A 19,788-nucleotide genomic window follows, 5' to 3' on the forward strand; every position below is an offset into this window, starting at 1 on the left:
TTATATTTAACCCCAGAATAGTTAATTACTATCAAGCTGAAGAAAAACATCCGGAAGGGCGAGGAATTTGTCAAGAACTATGTGAACAAAAAAAAAGTGAATTTCGATCATGTTGAAAAAGGTTGTAGCCAACCATTGAAAATAAACTTTCAAGGGCATGATAAAAATTATCGTCGTTTTTATTTTCTTTGTACCAAAGTAAAAGAAGAAATTCTTCCTCATGACCCATTAAGAGGATTCTTGGACTTAGCGACTTCGGTGGGTTTCAGTTCCGGGAAGAAGTGGGCTTCTTTTTTGGGGGCTCCCTCTAAGTGGAACAAACTGTGCTGACCTCCGCGTACAGTTCGCCTATATCGGTGACAGAGAAGGAGGTGCTCGGGGCGGTCGTACGCTTTATCGGTGAAGCTGGTTCGGGAACAAATTCTTGTTTGACGACGTTATCGCTGGGGTTCGGAATGCCAAGTTGACGGTTCAGGGCAAAGATCTTGGCTGATTTGAGGTTTTTCGGATCCTGGTTCCGTTGAAAACAAAACAAAAACACAAACAATAACATTGCGCGAAATGTCATGTCAAAGTCAGAGCTGCCAGTTGTTGACATTTTAATTTGTCATGTTTGACAGTGAACCGGCCGTGCCGAGGGGTCATAAAAAGGTTGAGTCATGGTTCAGAGCCCACTGAGTAGTTTTTTATTAGTCTATGAACGAATCCTCCAAACAACCAACGTTCAGGCAATGTTCATTAAATCCTCTTGGAACTTTTCCGCAACCTTCGAATTGTTCTGAGCCGCGGCAATCAGTGCCGAACGTGCCGCCTGCGTGGCCTCGATCAACTTTTTCGCCTCGCGCAGCAACTCTGACACCAGCACAGTCACGGAAGTCGTTCCATCGCCAACCTCGTCGTCCTGGAAGCGACTCATGTCAACTGATCGTCTACGCCGACCGCCTTCAGAATCTTCGCCCCGTCATTGGTGACCTCAACCGGCCCGGCGCTGCGGCCGTGCGCAACCAGAATCTTGTTTATTCCCTTCCCACACTCAAAGAAAAAATACTCTGAATTTAAAAAGATCGCTCGTTGGATTAAAAGTTCGCGTAGGTGAATATTCGTAGAAAGTTCAAACTTTTCAATTTAAAAGTTGGAAAGTTTTTGATACTACCATGCATTTATGGAACAAAATCGTTGTATCGGTAAAAGTGTTTAACTTTCAATTGGAAAAGAAACCTTTTTTAGCAAGAATAAACAACATTTAATACAACAGTGTTAATTTCAGAAAAATGTGCTTGATTCTAGGCTTGATTTTATATTTATTTTTAAAAGTTTTAAACAGTATGTTAAATAAGACATTTTGTTATTGTATTTAACGCTTCTGGCCAAAATCCGAGTCCAAGCTGTACCGATTCTTAGGGTACGCCACCGGTCACTTCCGAAGACCCCAAGCTGGACGGTTCCAGACGGACGTTTCGACGCGCGACAGCAAAGTAGAGAACAGGATGGTCACGTTGCCGGCCTTCATCAGGACAGGTTTGGAGAAGTTGGCTGTAGATCGACGTTTCTTGGCTGGAAAATGAAACGGGGAGTTCCCGATTCTGGAAGCGCATCCGGAAGATTGGGTTGATGAGGCCCTCGGAACGGAATTCGATTTCGAGCACTTCATCCTCCTTCGAGAATGACACAGATTTTTTCGGCACGCTGTCCAGGGTTCATTCGGCTGGAGCTGCGCCGTCGCGAGATGAGCATTTGTGGACGGTTATTTGCTAAAAGAGATGGAAGTAAGTGAAGTTGGCAAACCACTGTACACATTCTCATTACTCACATGTGTTGTAAACCGCCGGCACCGAGTGCAACATCCGCTCTGGCTACCTCCGATTATCCCGCTTCTCGACGTCCTCCTGTTCTTCTCCTCACCGTGAAAATCACCTGTCTCGTACTTGTCCAAAAACCGGATGTTTATCTACTTCAACGCAATCTCGTTGTTCACGCAAGTCTTCGGCAGCGCCATCTCCTCGATGATCTCGTTACAGTCCTCGCGGGAATTGACCTTCAATCACCAATCCCGGGCCACCACCACCGAATACAACCGGTGCGAATCCACATTCCTACCTCCCATCCTAAAAAAATACAAACAAAATCAATCACAAGCCCCACAAAACACCCAAGCTTTCTTCTTACCCATTCCGGTCGTGGAACAGCTGCTGTTCCTGCAGGAAGCTCGCCTTGTCCTTTTTGAGCACTTCACCTCGTCCCGCACCCGCACCACACTCCTTCGAAGGCGTTCCGCTGCTGCTGTTTGGCTCACGAAGGTTTCCGCGTCCGATTCCTGGCTGCTGCCTAGAATCACCAGCACCACCGGACCCACCAAAGTGTTTGTTTACATTTGGAACATAGTCGTACACGGTTACACGAGAACGTCAAAATGAAAGAAATTCTACAGTCGTATCAAAAGTTAAGACTTTTAAATCAGTTAGTTAGGAGATTTTCAAAAACTTTACCAGTAAAAGTTTTCATATTTTAAACAAGAAAAAAAACTTTCCCTCAAGCAACTTTTTAAATCAAAAATAAGTTACTTTTGTCATTACGGTAATATTTTTTTGTGTGATTCCCGGGCAAATTCGCCCTTCTCCTTCTCGGCAAACGTTTCGGCGATTCACTGGGGGAAGGTAACAAGCAGGGCAAATGCTGTTGATAAATAGCCCTTGATATACGCAGCGTGGTGGAGCACCTTTCAGTGGTCAGCGGAGCGTCGGCACTGGAATGGCCCCACATCCAAGCGCGTCGATTATCTACCTACAAAAACAATACAAATCACATCTAAAATCTCTTAATCACACTGCTAAAAAAACATCCCAAGTAACCATCCAGCACTAAAAGAAATCACAAATGAGCTGCTAAACAGCATTCACCAGCAAATCAGTCATAAAACAGCTAAGGTGATAGCAAATTAGCTTTAAAACAACTGCTCTGGTAATAGCCGGAATAGTGCTGATTTGATGCTGCTACTAGCAACACTGCAACACAATATTTCATCAAACTGGCAACATGATTTTGTTCCGTGTAAGAGCGAAAGAGAGAGCACCAACAAACAAAACCAAAAATATTGCTTACTCTCTCATACTTTAAACCAAAACAAATCGTGCGGGAGAAAAATGCAGTCAGCTGAGAATTTCGTTTTACGATTGGAAAAAAACGTTTGCAATTAAATCCTTTTCATCATGTTGGTAAGTTTAATTTTATTAATTTTAGATTCATAACGTTAAAAGAACTCCTAGCATTCTCCTACTACCGTTGCAGTGGCCTCCAGCAGCTGACTTACGGATACGGAGGAATTGTGGCAAATTTCGTGAAACATCCGGCTTCGGGGCATTTCCCAGTTGTCCAGGATAGTAATGATTGAAGGGAACATCCCGAGGAACGGCGAGATGCGGTGGTTCGGTGCGGTGAAAAAGTGAAATTCAACGGTTTAGGCAATTATGGCACAGTTATTTGGTTATGGAGGCTGTTAAATGATTGTATTTAGATTATAATAAATTATCCAGAATCAACAGAAAAATGTCTTTTAAAATACACAGAGAAAATTAGACTGGTTTATGTCCATATTAAGTAGGGTCCGTGCATTTTACTGAGCGACAACACTTTATGTAGCTCTAAAAACCATCCTGGGAATCCATACATCATATAGCCGTGAGGACACGGGCTCCAGATTCATCGAACATCAACAGCATCATCAGCAACAACAGCATCATATCGACAGCACCGCGAGTTCAAGCAAATAATTCAACTTCCCCTCTCAATCAGCTGAGTCGGCAAAGTAGTAAACAACCCAAAAATAGAACTGAGTGAAGCAGAGGAGATAGAGAAAGGGACAACAACATTTTTGCCTCTCCATTTTTATTGACATTTTGCAGGGGTGGAACAACAACAGTAGGGGCTCAGCTGTAAAACAGAAATATAAAGTCCAAAACCAGCTGCAAATCTGCTGTAAAAGCGCATTTGGTGCAGATTTCAAAACATTTTAGCTTTTTCCCGCAGCTATAAATGCGCTGTTAGTGCTGAACAGTGACTTCATTTAGTGCTGGATGGTTACTTGGGATTACCCGAAAACTTTATTCCTCCATGAGTTTGCGCCAGGATTTTCCGCCAAAGTCCTGTTTAACCACTTGATGTTAGAGCCGCCGATCACACCCAACACACCGGGAATAAAGTTAACTTTTCCGGTCGTCAAAACGTGCGCCGTGCTCTGGGGACGGTGGAGCCGGCGATCACACCGGAGCAAACTTTTCCGGACGTCGACAAAAAATTGCAAAGTTTGCTTTGTTTTTTTTTTCTTTCTGTCAAAACTGCTTGAAAAAAAAACCAAAACAAATACCGAGTTGCCAAACTTGACCAAAAACTGCTCGACGGCAAGGTTGCAAGAAAGATTGCCCTGGTTCAAAAGTCGAGCAGACGCTGGCCGCTTTAACTCGCTTTAACGCGCGTTAACTTGCGATAACTTGCTTTAAGGTGGCGTTATGTGAAAACTCGACACCATGAGTAGCGTTGATGCTTTTCGAGCTCGTTTTTGTGCGTTTTAGTGTGTTATCGCGAAGTGACGTCCCCCTCGGCACATTCTGTCGTTGACTGGCCACCAACCAATCACGCGCTTCGACATTTCGCCCAACACTATAAAAGCTGTCCCCGCTCCAATACATAGTGTAGTCACCGTACTCCCGGTGATCCTTCCCCGTCCAGCACACCTCCTGCAGCGCCACGACTTCGAGACCGCGGACCCGCAATTCGTTTGAAAGAATTCGGTCGCCACCTAACCTAACCTGGGGTACAGTCACCCAAAAACGGGGTGGAGGAAAGGGGTGGGGGGGGGGGGGTGCAGGTACGATCTAGTTGATTTAATTCACTCCACTTTAGCACAAAAAAATTTCTTTGAAATTTTCAAAAACTTGTTGTTGATTTTATTCTGCCGCACACTTTTTTCACTCCGACCCACTGTGCGTGTCGAAATTTCTTCCACACTTCCAAGCAGCACTACACCCAGCTCGTTTTTTTTTTGTTCATAACTTATTTTTATTAGGTCCTTTTAGGTGCTGTGACCAGGTTAGGACCGAGGATCAATAGTACAAAAAATAATAAAAGAAAAGAAAAAAAACCGTAACTGAATTAGATGATCATTTGCTCGTGCCATGTGTCAGCAAGTGTGCGATCACATCAATCTGTTCCTCGGGTGTCTTGCACTGCCTCAAGCGTACTCGGTATTCTCGGTAAATGACCCACAGCTCCGACTCGCTGTACAGCTTCCGTTCGCCTTGTTGCTCCTTCGGGGTTGCACCGGCGCCGGCGCCAGTATCTTCTCGACTTCTTCCTGCGGGACGAGGATGTTTATTTTCCGGTTCAACGGACGGCACCGCTCCAGGTAGCGGAGGAAAATCCGCCGCGGTAATCGCAGCTCCTGCCGGAGTCTGTTTGTCCTTCTTCCATGCTGGCGGCTTCGGCGTGGACGCCTGCTGCCTCGACTGGATGAACTGCGCACGTTTGGGACAGCTGCGGTCCAGACCCTCGTGAGATCCAGAGCAGTTGACACACTTCTTGGCTTCCGTTTCTTCTGCTTTGCACTTTTCCGTGCTGTGGGCACCCCCACAGCTGCTGCACCTGGGCTTGAGATGGCAGTTACTGGTTCCGTGACCGAACTGCAAGCAGTTCTTGCACTGGGTCACGTGCGGTTCTTTGTTCCAGTAGGCCACCCACCGGACGACGACTGGTCCCACTTTCTTTACCTTGCTACTCAACTCCTTCAGACTGGTGTGACCCTTGGGGAAGAGCACGATGAAAGGCGTCTCATCGATGGCGGGAAGCTGCTGCTTCCACCTGATAGCGTGTACTGTCAAGACGTCCAGCTGATGTTCCGTCTTGAGCAGCTCCTTGACGTAATCCGGTTCCGCGTTCGGGAGACCTCGCATTACTACCCGGTGCGGTCTCGCACTGCGCTTTCCGTGCGTGTAGAACTGCACCTTGTTCTTCTTCAGGTGGGCTTGCACCGTGTCGAAGTCGTCGCTCGAGAAGCACGTAATTTTGGTGCCGTGTTCCGGCTGGACATCACATGTCGACATCACCTTCGCAAGGCGGGCGAAGCTCGTTTCTTTCACCACCAGCGGCGGCTGCTTCTTTTCCCCGGCCGACTTGCCGGGTGCTGGTACCACAGGGGTGGTTTTTTCTGCTGCTGGATTCGCATTGTTATTGTTGTTGCTCTTCTCCGCTAGCGGGCTGAACTTGTTGTTGTTGAGCAGTTTCTCCACTTCCTGGCCATCGCCGACGTTGATCTCCTCGTTAGCCTTCCTGCGCCGAACCTTGATCACGGGACGAAATTCGCCCCCGTCCTCTCCTCCTCCTTCGGAGTCTTCCACCTCCATGCCCGTCGCCGCCTGCGTTTTGGGTTGGAACCCGTCCGGTTTCTCCCACACACTTTTCTTCATGGCCGCGTTCCAGTAGTCACCCAGCTCGTTCATGACGACGACGATACCAGCACACAACACAATCGCAGTTCGATAGAACGAAGGCAACGAAGGCGACGACGACAGTATTGTACTTGCCACGCGGGAAACACTTTATTGTTCTTGTTGTGGCTCGATTTGATCCGCAAACCGGCACAAAAAACTCGCGAGAATTAGGACGGATTCGCGATCGTCGAGCACTGCTTTTAATGTCCACCGTAAAACATAAAAGCACAGTTATTCTCCCCGTTATTTGATATATAACATCGCTATACTGATAAATGCTCAATGCTCTGGTTAGGTTTTTGCCAGTTACATAACGAGAATCGTCTCTTGTAACAATCGTGGATTGTAACAAGAGTCGATTTTTGGAAATCGCTCTCCGCTCGCGATTCAAGATCCGTTGCGGTTCCAAATCAACAAACCCCTTGACGACGCGAAGCGGGTGAGATCCACCCAGTGATTGTGATTGTGAACAATCGCTTCGGTGTGAGTTCCTTCTTGGTTACACAGCGGGACTAGCAACGCGTTGTTTTTGTTGAGAGTAGTGGCGCTTACTGTGTGTGTATATCTTCACTAATTGATCGCGTGAAGGGATTTTTTAGCGACCCTGCTCCTTTTCGTAATTGAAAGACGCAATTTTTGGTACCCAGACATGTATAATAGGTCATAACCGGCTCCGTGCCTTAATGGTTACGCCTTCTGCCTCACAAGCAGAAGGTTCAGGGATCAAATCCCGGTCGGTACCTTTGAAATTTTGGAATCAGGAATTGGAACAAAAACGAAACTGAATCAGGTGAGATTCGAACTCACACCTCTGGATTGATGGTCTGGGACTCTAACCAGTCGGCCATCTGAAGGTTATAAAACATGTTGTATTCTTCTCATATTAAATACGCTCTGATCCCTGATTTGCCTGAAGGGATTGGGAGTCTTAAGATAGATCAAGGATCCGTCTGGTGCTTGCTTCTATGTTAAGGCGGGGCCGGACAATGCCCAACGACCTCGGAATTGGGCCGCTAGGTTCTCTGCCATTCTGAAATGGGTCGTTGGAAGCAGCGCGAGGGCTATCACCACCTAATACCCGGGACTGAGATAACACACAAAAATATTATGGTAATGACAAAAGTAACTTACTTTTGAATTAATAAGTGGTTAAAATTTGCTACATTAAAAGTTTTTTTCTTGTTTTGAAAATGAAAACTTTTACTGCTACAGTTTTTGAAAATCTCATTGCTAACTTATTTAAAAGTTTTAACTTTTAATTCGACTGTGTAATTTTTTTTTTCATTTTGTCGTTCTCGTGAAACCGTGTACGTCTAAGTCAAAAATGTAAACAAACGTTTAGGTGATTCCGGTGGTTAGTGAGTGGTGGTCCACGACGTCAATCAAAACAGAACGCGTCCGCAGCCAGGACTTATACGCGGATACCTTCGATAGAGGATGGTGCGGAACAAGGTTAGGGGATTAGGGGAAAGTTGGTTTTCAAAAGGATGAGGCCAGCTTCCTGCCGGATCTGCAGCTGTTTCACGACCGAAATGGGTAAGAAGGAAGCTTGGGTGTTTGGTGGCGTTTGTGTTTGATTTTGTTTGTTTTTGTAGGACGTCGTTTATGCGGATGTGAATTTGCACCGGTTGTATTCGATAAAGTTAATTTTAACGGTGAGGAGAAGGATCCGACGGAAGAGGGAAACAACGAGAAGCGATCGGAGGTGGTCAGCGCGGATGTTGCACTCGTAGCCGGCGGTTTACGACCATCAGCAGCATTATGTGCCGGAAGTGATGACGGGACAGTGTGGGATGGGATCCTGAGGGTTCGCAGTCCATTTCTCGGTGCGGGACATGTTTGACGAGTATTACATAAACATCCGGAAGACCAGTTCTGGAAGAACCGTCTGTACGAAAGCCGCAGGTCCTGAAGCTGTCGTACTCGGATTACTTCCAGAGGTTGGAGCAATATTCGACGAACCTGATCAAGAACATCTACCTGGAATACCGAAGAAGTCACCGGTGAGTATTGAGAATGTGTTCAGTGTCTAGCAAATTTAATTTACTTTTAAACTCTTTCAGCAACTCCCGCCCGCAAACTCTCAACTCGCGCCGGCGCAGCTTCGGCCGGATTAACTGGCAACATCTGTGCCATTCTCGAAGGAGGACGATGTGATCGGGAACTATCGGTTCAGGCGCTTCAATTCCCAGTCGGAAAACGTCGACTTCCCTTCTCGAATTAACACCCAATGGCCAACTCCTCCAAGCCTGTCCTGATGATGGCCGGCAACGAGACCACCATGTTCTCTACATCGCTGTCGCGCTCCAAAATGTAGGCCGCGATGTTAAGCAGCATAAGCAGCAGTTTTAATATTAAAATAAAAATAAAAATAGAAATAAAATCCATCACATTTTTCGAAAATCATCACTGTAATATTAAATGTTATTTATTGTTGCCATAAAAAGTTTCTTCTTATAATAAAAGTAAAAAACTTTTACCGACACAACGATTTTGTTCCAGAAGTGCATGGTGGTATCAAAAACTTTCCAACTTTTATATTAAAAAGTTTGAACTTTCTACGAATATTCACCAACGCGAACTTTTAATCCAACGAACGATCTTTTTAAATTTAGAGTATTTTTTCTTTGTGTGTGCGCGCGGTGCGTCGGAAAACCCAGTTTTTATGTTGAAAAAATTATATCTCCGAAACGTGTTAATGGATATTCGCAATTCGCAAAAGTTTCGTCTTTCAATTACGAAAATTTTGGTACCCAAACATGTATAAGTCATCGCTGAAATTTTCAAGTCATTTTCCCGCTTTTGCGCTCGGCGCGTCGAAAAACCCAGTTTTTATATTTAAAAAATCATATCTCCGAAACATGTTAATGGATATTCGCATTTTTTTTATATGTTATGTAAAATATTACAAGGAATCAGGGAAAAATATTTTCAGACATGGGCTCTTTGGTCCCGAGACCTTGAAATCGGCAAATGAAATTTTCATAGGACCTTTTCAAATATTCAGCTAGTTTTTTTGGACCTCAACCTTTTTTTCCTTAAAAGCCCAACTAATAACCTTTCTTTTGAATTGTGGCGCTCCAAAATTGGTTCGGCCGTTCCGGAGATATAATTTTTTGAAAAATGTGTTTTTTGCGAAAATCGACGAAAAACGCAATTTTATGGACCACCCTATTTCGGATAGGACCACCGTCAGCCGTCGGGCTCGGCCTGTTCGTCCCAGCCTGTACTTGCGTCTAGACGCACCTTTGCGGGAATTTTTGCGCGAGTCGACGCAAATAAAAAAAAAAATTTAGTCGGGAGAAGATTGTGACGCCGGCGGAACTTGCAATCGGTTTTCATTCCGGGTCATCTACGGCGGTCATCGGCGTTCACTAAGGGACCGGTAGCCACGCGCACTACCAGGAGTTTGTTCTATCTCCGGAACCGGAAAAGCTCGGCTCGAACCCGGAGCAAGCGCGTGCGGCGGGAGGCCGCGGACACGAGGCCGCGATGTGGTCGGTCGAGACGTGGCGGCGCGAAAGAACTGGCGGCGGGGCCCAGAAGTCTGCCGGTATCTGGAACGTGCGGAGTTCGTCGGACGCGGAGTGGCCAGCCATGAGGCCGCGGCGCGGCGCGGAGGAGCAGCAGGGGGAAGAGGGTGAGAGATGGCGGAAGGAAGAAGTGTGCTAGTTGGTCAAAGAAGGCCTTGAGAACCACCAGAAGTGAGGGCGAAAAGGACGCGAAATACATGTTTTTCTAAGAAAAGCGCAAGTGGATTTCTTTTTGTCTGTGAAGAGAAATAATTCCTGGTAACACTTATTTTTCAAAACAACAAAAGACTTTCATGGAATTGAGAAAATCAAGATTTGTTTCAACGCAATTTTTTGTTGATTATATTCAACAATAATTTTTTTGATTTAAACCTCGTACACACAAAGAAAAAATACTCTAAATTTAAAAAGATCGTTCGTTGGATTAAAAGTTCGCGTTGGTGAATATTCGTAGAAAGTTCAAACTTTTTAATTTAAAAGTTTTAAAGTTTTTGATACTACCATGCATTTCTGGAACAAAATCGTTGTATCGGTAAAAGTGTTTTACTTTTAATTGGAAAGGAAACCTTTTATGGCGAGAAAAAACTACATTTAATACTACAGTGATAATTTCAGAAAAATAAGCTTGATTTTATATTTATTTTTAAAAGTTCAAAACAGTATGCAAAAAAAAAAAATTTCACATTGTATTTAACGCTTCTGCCCAAGGTTGGCCAACATCAGAGTCCAAGCTGTACCGATTCTTACGGTACGCCACCGGTCACTTCCGAAGACCCCAGGCTGGACGGTTTCGGACGGACGTTTCGACGCGCGACAGCGATGTAGAGAACAGGGTGGTCTCGTTGCCGGCCTTCATCAAGACAGGCTTGGAGGAGTTGGCCATTGGCTGTTGATTCGGGAAGGGAAGCCGACGTTTTCCGGCTGGGAAGTTAAGCGCCTGAACGGGTAGTTTCCGGTTATGGAAGCGCATTCGGTACTTGAGGCTGATGAGGCCCTTGGAACCGGAATCGTTTTCCAACACTTCGTCCTCCTTCGAGAATGATACAGATTTTGCCAGTTCGTCGTCCAAGTTAATTCGGCTGCGCCGTCGCGGGTCGAGCGTTCGCGGACGAGGAGTTGCTGAAAAAGTTTGAAAGTAAGTGAAGTTGGCTAGACACTGAACGCTTTCTCAATACTCACCGGTGACTTCTTCGGATCTTATTCCAAGTTCTGGAAGTAATCCAAGTACGACAGCTCCAGGACCTGCGGCCTTTCGTACAGGCAGTCCTTCCAGAACCGGTACCAACTGTTCTTCCGGATGTTTGCGTAATACTCGTCAAACATGTTACGCAGCGAGAAATGGTTGAAAACTCCGGTGCCGTGCGCCAACAGAACCGTAATCAGCTTCGGACATCAATCCACCTTTAGCGTTTGTTTGCTCTCGTTGGCCATCAGCATGCAAACGTTGATCGAGATGTCTTGCTCGTTCGTCAACAACGACAAAATCAGTTCATCGTACTCGGGATACTTATACAACTCGCAGGACATCCCACACTGTCCCCTCATCACTTCCGGAACATAGCGCTGCTGACTACCTTCAATTATGCTGCTTCTCGTTGTCAATCTCTTCCTCTTCTGCAGCGCCATCTCCGCGATAATCTCGTCCCAGTCCTTGCGGGAATTGACTTTCAACCAACCACCCCGGGTCACCACCATCGAAAACAATCGGTGCAAATCCACATCTCGACCTGTGATCTTCGGCAACCGCATCAACGGCGTCCTGCAAAAACAAATAAAATCAATCACAAAACCCACAGAACATCCAAGATTCCTTCTAATGCATTCCTGTTGTGAAACAGCTACAGGTTCTGTAGGAAGCTATAGCCTTGTCCTTTTCGAAAACCAACTTTACCCTAAACTCTCCGACCTCGTCCTGGGTGATGAATAGAGAGAATGCGTAACGTGATTTTCGAATGATCCCACTTTGTTTACATCTAAAAATAGGAGGCTGTTCAAGCACAAGCATGACTTTTTTCTTACTGTTAAATGAGCTGTTTTCTTATCAGTAGTATGTGTTTTATTTTGTCTAGTTTTTGACATTTTTTGCTGGAAAATGGTGTGTTTTCAAGTTTTGATCGGTTAGAAGATGTTTTTATTTTTTACGGGTGACGAAGAACTGCAGCTAGAGTGCCATTCTGCGATGTTGCAGATAAATTCCCTTGCTGATTTGCAGCTCTTCCTGGTCCAACGAAAAAACATCGCTAATTCTAGCGAAGCTAATCCAACAAACAGAAAAGATTTCACTAAACCAGTTGGTTTTCAAACGGAATCAAACAATAAAAACAGTTTCTGGATGGATACAACTGCATCTACTCCATATACAACTTTCATTCATAATTATAAAAAATGACGATCTCGCCTTCAACTTTTTTGACATCAACTCCAGGTCCTCAAAAGCCACTAATCTTTCATTCTTGCAAGAAAAAAAAAAACATTTTTTAATGATCGATAACAATACTCTCTACTTTTGGCGAACAGTAAATTGGTTCCACTTTGACAGTTCAAAATTGAGGCCGTTTTACGAACCACTATTCAGCACCCAGACCTCGTCCTGCCCCGCACCAGCCACCTTCGAAGGCGTTCCGCTGCTGCCGCTTTGGCTCACGAAGGTATTCTCGTCCGAGGGGGATGACACTCCCGAGATGAGCTCGCGATTCAACTGCGATGACCTTCGATGAACGCGATCTGCCACGATTGCCAAGAATGAGCGCGATCTAGCACGATTACATCGCGATGTGAGCGCGATGTACAAAAATCGCGCGATTTCAGTTGTCCACTGCTCGAATGAGTTTGACAGCAACTAAATGACAGGTCTTGCTGAAATTCGATTCGAGCAGTGAAAGAGCAAAACAAAACAAAATAAACACGTGGGGAAAGTGGCTGTTGGCGGACGGATTTTCTACCGGAACCAATCTCAAGGAATTCCGCCGTCACGATAGGCGCAGTTGAAGATAATCAGAAGGAAGGTGCACGGAGGTCGCCTCAGTCTGTTTGTCAGCCCAAGCGATATCTTGTCGCCGCCTCAGTTTCCGTTGCTGAAGTCGTCGAGAAAGCCAAAAAAAAGGAAGTGATTCCACGCCGGTTTGTGGAAGAGCCAACCATTGAAAAGGTTAAGCCCGAACCGATCCCCGGAGTAGATTCCAAATCCGACTATTCGGGCGCCCATTTGCCGTAGTGGCGGTCCTTGTAAAGATCCCGAATCGACAGAGAATCCTTCGTCGAAAAATGTAATCCGGAGGCGGATATAGACGCTTGGTAAATTTGGTGGTCTTCGGTTAAGTTTGGTTCAGTGCGCTGATTCTAATATTTTCTCTAGTCTGTGATTCCAACGCTAAAACAGAACCAGCATTAATTTTTGAATCTAAACCTGGCGAGTGGTAATCGAGTCGGAGATACCTCCAACAACAACACCACTGGCAACAGTTCTACGATCGCGTAGCACAAGTAGACGGCAGCGACAGCGGCCGCATCCTACGTCGAATCGTGTGTTCGGTGGAAGTAGCAGTGGAAGTTCGAATAGTATTTATTTAAGCAGTAGCTAAAGTTTGAGCACGAGTGGCGGAGATGGAGGCAGCTCTACGAATACGACTAGTAACAACAACAGCAGTGGTCCGGTAGTAGCGGTTGGAGCAGCTGTAACGGTGGCCACGGCTGGTGTAAATAACTCGCATAGCAGCAGCACCAGCACCTGCCGTAACTAACATTCTCGATCTTCTTCGTGTTTGTCCACTTTTCAGACGCCGAACTAGCCGATCTGTCGCGAATCTTTGGCGAGGTCATGCACCACTTCCGGTTGGACTGATTTCCCACACCCAGGTGCAACAGCAGAAGTCCAACTCATTTAGCACAAGGCTGGAAGCCGCCAAAATCCCCGCGCTCAACGGCTGCACCGACATCCTGACTGTCCTGTAGGTACACAAGTCAACACTGTAAAAATCTTTAGCTAATCGAAGTCAATCCACAGAGCAGCAATCTTAGCAGCCAGGACGAGTACGCGTACGCGAATCTAACCGGTTTGAACTCGTTTTGCCAGGACGCGCTGGGTTGGCAACCAGCACCAGCCGGTGACGTACGTGTCCGTCGTTGCCGATCGAGGACGACGCGTTAACCAGAGCCTGGCAGACGACGAGCAGTGTGATTTCCGGCAGGCAGCTGCCGCAGTCAGACAGGATGGCCAGCTGATGACGACGGAGCAGATCGTGGATGAAGATGGCCCCTTCGGCGATCATCGTATATGACCGGGTGTTTAAGTCCAACGTAAGTATGTTCTCTCTGGAAGTTTTACCATATTTGTTCAATACAATTAAAGGCCATTTTTTTATTTTTTAGCTGAATCTGAGCTGAAATACGTCACGCTGGATGGACCGGAAGCGCTTACCGGTCTGTGGGGCATCTACTTTATGTTCTTCTACTTCACCTCAACACGTCCTATTGATTGTACCCATTGATCACAATATCCTAACGCAGTGCCAACCGCCTCCAATCCAGCACCGTACAAAGCGGCTCTACGCCCAGGTCATCGGTCGTCAGAATCTGCGACACAAACTCGATCGCGTGTTCTAGCATCCGGTGAGCCACCGCACTATCGAGATCCATTACCCACTGAGAATTTTGGCTCGAGCCTCGACTCGATTCAGGCTCGATCTCGAGCCAGATCGACTCGAGGCTCGAGCCAAAATTCTCAGTGGGTAGGCTCAACCGCTCCAGGGGCTACACAGTGCGCGCCAGGGCGGTGGTTAATCGGCCACCAACCTCGCGATGGATGAGTTGCGCACGAGAATCGCGAATTAGTCGTCTCCTACGCTTGCGCTTGTCATTCCGAACTTTCTTGTTCAGCAAGAAGGACAACCGAAAGCCCGCCAGACAATTTTCCTGAAGAGCCAACCGAAGATGGTGCCGCCACAACGAGCGCCGCCGAAGAAGACCAAGCCGGATCGACCCCTGTGAAAGGCGAGGAAGTCGCCGCTGTCGATTCGGTCTAATAGAAATGGCCCTTCCAATGTTCAGCAAAAATGATAACCAGAAGCCCGCCATGAAAGAACTACGAGAAAGTTCCTGAAGAGCCAACCGATGATGCTGCCGCCACGACGAACGCCGCCGAAGACGTAAATGTCGTCGCCGGAGTGACCCCTACAGAGGCCGAAGAAGGTGCACGGAAGTCGCCGCCATCGATTCAATTCGTCCAAGCGACATCCCCTACCGCCGCCCAGATTCCGTGATTGAAGTCGTTGAGAAACTCCCGGAACACTTGAAGAATGAAGTGGTTCCTTCTTGAAGAGCCTGTGACTGCAGCGCAGGTTGTGCCGAAGATTGAGGAGAAGCCGGTTGAAGCTCTGGCTCCAGTTGTTGAAGAGGTTAAGTCGACCTTTTGAAATTCGGGAGGAAAAGATTGAACCGCAGGAGTCCTTGCAGGACGCCTTGGGCTCTCCCTAAACTTAACCGAAGACCATCAAACTTACGAAGCGTTCATCCACCACCGGATTACCTCTTTCGGCGAAGAGTTCCCTGTCGGCTCGGGAATTTAACAAGGACCAACACTACTGTATATGAGCCTCCGAATCGTCGGATTTGAAATCTACTACGGGGATCGGTTCGGGCTTAGCCTTTCTAGCGGTTGGCTCTTCCGCAACCGGAGTCAGAGGCACGGCCTCAAACTGGACCACCTCCTCAACCTTGTCCAGGATCTGGTCCACCACCCCAGTTACAGTTTTCTTCAGGCGCTCATATATAGTAGTGTTGGCCTTGTTAAATTCCCGAGCCGACAGGGAACTCTTCGCCGAAAGAGGTAATCCGGTGGCGGATGAACGCTTCGTAAGTTTGATGGTCTTCGGTTAAGTTTGGTTCAGTGCGCTGATTTTGGTATTTTTTCAGTCTGTGATTCCAACGTCCAAGCAAAGCATGCAGAACCTGCAGCAGTCAATCTAGAATCTGAACCAGGCGGGCGGTAATCATGTCGGAAACACCTTCATCAACAAGACCGCTGGCAACAGTTTTAGGGTCGCGGTGGCCAAGTCGACGGTAGCGGCAGCGGCCACGTCCTACGTTGCCTCTTCCAACCCGCCGACTTTCATCACGTCGACACGACAGTCGCGTCAGTTCTTGCGCACTCGACCAGCTTCAATTGCCGATCGGGTAGAAACCCAATCACGCGTGCCATTCCCGGTGTCGGTTCTTCCTACGCAGCGGAAGTCGTTTTCACAAACGTGGACAGCGACGGGGAGTAGGTGTACGTAAACTGTGGCAAACGGGGACGTACACTGAACAGACGAGGACAAGAAGGTTCTCGAGGAGAAGCCGATTACCGAATAGTTACGAGTTTGACAGGAAATCAAAATTGCCATCCATCTGGATGATGTGCCGCATTTCTCGGTAAAGACGACGAACCTGCCACAGTCAATTCGATGGAGGCCACGAGCTAAACCGCAAAAACTCAACCAAATCTCGAAGCGTCACAATAAATCTTGTATCTTACCTTGGGTTTACTTAAATGAAAGAATATTACCGATTTTTTTTTTAATTTTATCCAAAAATAAAGCCATGCACTGCGGTTCTTATAAGAGCAGCTTTTGCCATTCTAACTTGTTCGACTACAGTTCGCTCATCTGATAACATTACTTTTTCGAACAACATGACGGCAAGGACCAGGAATCGTGCGCCATCCACGGCAAACCCGTACGCGAAAGAGAGGGACCTGGGATAGGGAAGGGTGCGGAACGGTACTCGTTGGGCAGTGCCGTAGCCTGGTCTCCTGTAGATGCTTCTCGATCTGTTGCTGCCAACTACGGCATGAGCTTCTTCCAGCAGTTCCAGCTGGTGCTGAACGCGCTGGACAACCGCGCCGCCCGGAACCACATGAACCGGCTCTGCCTGACGGCGGACATGCCGCTGATCGAGTCCGGCACAGCCGGCTACAACGGCCAGGTCGAGCTGATCAAGCACGGGCAGACGCAGTGCTACGAGTGCACACCGAAGGCGGCGAAAAAGTCCTTCCCCGGGTGCACCATCCGGAACACGCCGTCGGAACCGATTCACTGCATCGTGTGGGCGGAGCATCTTTTCAAGTGTTCGATCTGCTGCTGCCAATCCTTGTCCATCTTAACCTCTGGGCAGGATGGCGGTCATCGCGACAAACTCCAGGTTTGGGTCACCGACCAGCTTGCGGGCTAGCTCGAAGCTGTAATTAGACTTTGTGGAGATGTCATAGTACTGCAGGTTCTTCTTCCGGTGGAACACGGTCGTCTTGGCTTTCACTCTCCGGTCCTTGATGTCGACTTTGTTGCCGTACAGCACGATCGGGATGTTTTCGCATCGCGTATCCCGCTGCCAGTTGGGGACTTCACATCGAACATGATTATGGCACACTGTCCCTGGATTTAGTAACCGTCGCGCAGCCGAACTTCTCCTGGCGTGTCGTATTCCAAACGTTGAACACCTGGATTCTTGTGGATTACCAGCAGGTGCACTTCAACGCTGGCCAGCGTCACGGCCTGCTTCCTCTCGAACTCGCTGGTCGAGGTCGTCTTGCCGGTGCTGCCTTTTCCGACCAGCACGCACTTGATCCTGGATGTGCGTGTCTGGTTCGGTGCTCACTGGATGAATAGTTTCAAACTCCGGTTAGTCTGGGTGAAAGCGGGGACGAAATGTACTCCCAGGAGGTTTGTCCACTTACCATTGCTTGTAATACGACATCGGGAAAATTATCCGTGAAGAAAACTGCTTGTTTTGAGACGATTTTTTTTAAGCCAAACGATTCAAATCGTCGGTTTATTTACGTTTTGAGACTACTCGAATCAATCACGTCAAACATTTTGCCAGTGCGGCCAGTTTAAAAGAAAACTGCTTGAAAGAATATGTCATGGCAACCCTGGCTGCATGAAACAAAAATTTCCGTTCGAGCACGATCTGAGCACGATGTGCACGATGAGCGCGATGTGGCGCGATCTGGCGCGATGTGGCACGATGAGTGAAAATGGCCACGATTAAGGGAGAATGTAGGAATTCGATGCGATTAGGTGCGATTTGATATAAATCGCGGAGTGTCATCCCCCTCGTTCTCGTCCGTGTTCTGGCTGCGGCCGCGTTCGATTTCGCGTCGTGGAATCACCACCGGAACTACCAAAAAGTTTGTTTACATTTGGGACTTAGGAACACGGTTATACGAGAACCACAAAATGAAAGAAATTATCCAGTCGTGTTAAAAGTTAACACTTTTAAATCAGTTGGTAGTGAGATTTTCAAAAACTTCAGCAGTAAAAGTTTTCGTTTTTAAAACAAGAAAAAATCTTTTAATTTAGCAAATTTTACCCACTTTTTAATTCAAGAGTAAAATATTTTTGTCATTACAGTAATATTTTTTTGTGTGTACAGGCTGATTCTACAAAATATTTTTCTGCGTGCGGGTCTAATTATTTGGCCCAAAGAAACCCCACTCCAAATTTGAGCCAAATCGGAGCACTTTTGATTTGGAGACTTCCTGTTTGACGTGGAATGGCTGTATAAGTAATTAACCCAGGGTATCGTTACATTTTTACACAACCAACAAATTTCACGGGATTACGCGGAAAATGCCAAATTTCGCGGATTTCACGCTGTCCGCGAAATCGTGAATTTCACTAACCCTATTAATAACCTTTTGCAGGCCTTGAACTAGGTTGGAACAAGGAACAGGTTGAAACAATCGTTCCCTCTCATTTGTTCTGCTGTTCCTAAAGCTATTTCTTTACCTCTTTTCTTGAGAAAAGCGTACTGGTCCTTAGGGTTCATTCAAAAATAACGTATATGAATAGTGGGAGGGGGGAGGGGGTCTGAGATTTGTGACAGCCCATGTTATAGGTATAGGAAAAGTTCGGAGGTTGAGGGGTCTAAAATGCTGAAAATCTCGCTGTCATTTGCAGTGACAGATAGTGGGCGCGTTTTGATTTGACATTTCTCCACACAAAGAAAAAATACTCTAAATTTAAAAAGATCGTTCGTTGGATTAAAAGTTCGCGTTGGTGAATATTCGTAGAAAGTTCAAACTTTTCAATTTAAAAGTTGGAAAGTTTTTGATACTACCATGCATTTATGGAACAAAATCGTTGTATCGGTAAAAGTGTTTTACTTTTAATTTGAAAAGAAACCTATTATAGCAAGAATAAACAACATTTAATACTACAGTGATAGTTTCAGAAAAATGGGCTTGATTTTATGTTTATTTTTAAAAGTTTTAAACAGTATGTTAAAAAAAGACATTTTGTTATTATATTTAACGCTTCTGGCCAAAATCCGAGTCCAAGCTGTACCGATTCTTATGGTACGCCACCGGTCACTTCCGAAGACCCCAAGTTGGACAGTTTCAGATGGACGTTTCGACGCGTGACAGCAAAGTAGAGAACAGGATAGTCACGTTGCCGGCCTTCATCAGGACAGGTTTGGAGAAGTTGATTGTAGATTCGGCAAGGGTGATCGACGTTTCCCGGCTGGAAAGTGAAGTGCCTGAACGGGGAGTTCCAGATTCTGGAAGCGCATCCGGAACATTGGGTTGATGAGGCCCTCGGAACGGAATTCGATTTCGAGCACTCCATCGTCCTTCGAGAATGACACAGATTTTTTCGGCACGCTGTCCAGGTTCATTCGGCTGGAGCTGCGCCGTCGCGAGATGAGCATTTGTGGGCGGTTAGTTGCTAAAAGAGATGGAAGTTAGTGAAGTTGGCAAGCCACTGCACACATTATCATTACTCACCGGTGTTGTAAACCGC

General features: G+C 46.6%; 2 protein-coding genes across 3 annotated transcripts in view; both read left to right on the forward strand.

The window, feature by feature from the left end:
- LOC120430848 (protein lifeguard 1-like) overlaps positions 1-19,788 on the forward strand; it is a 65,899-nt gene that overhangs the window by 6,050 nt on the left and 40,061 nt on the right. The window lies entirely within an intron of this gene.
- On the forward strand, positions 14,894-17,246 carry LOC120430844 (SUMO-activating enzyme subunit 2-like). The gene is made up of 2 exons (XM_039595971.2): positions 14,894-15,405; positions 15,923-17,246. Exon 2 carries the CDS (start codon positions 16,838-16,840, stop codon positions 17,216-17,218), a length of 381 nt encoding a protein of 126 aa, XP_039451905.1. The 5' UTR covers positions 14,894-15,405; positions 15,923-16,837; the 3' UTR covers positions 17,219-17,246.

The sequence above is a fragment of the Culex pipiens genome, chromosome 1, assembly GCF_016801865.2.
Source record: "Culex pipiens pallens isolate TS chromosome 1, TS_CPP_V2, whole genome shotgun sequence".
NCBI classification, from domain to species: Eukaryota; Metazoa; Arthropoda; class Insecta; order Diptera; family Culicidae; genus Culex; species Culex pipiens.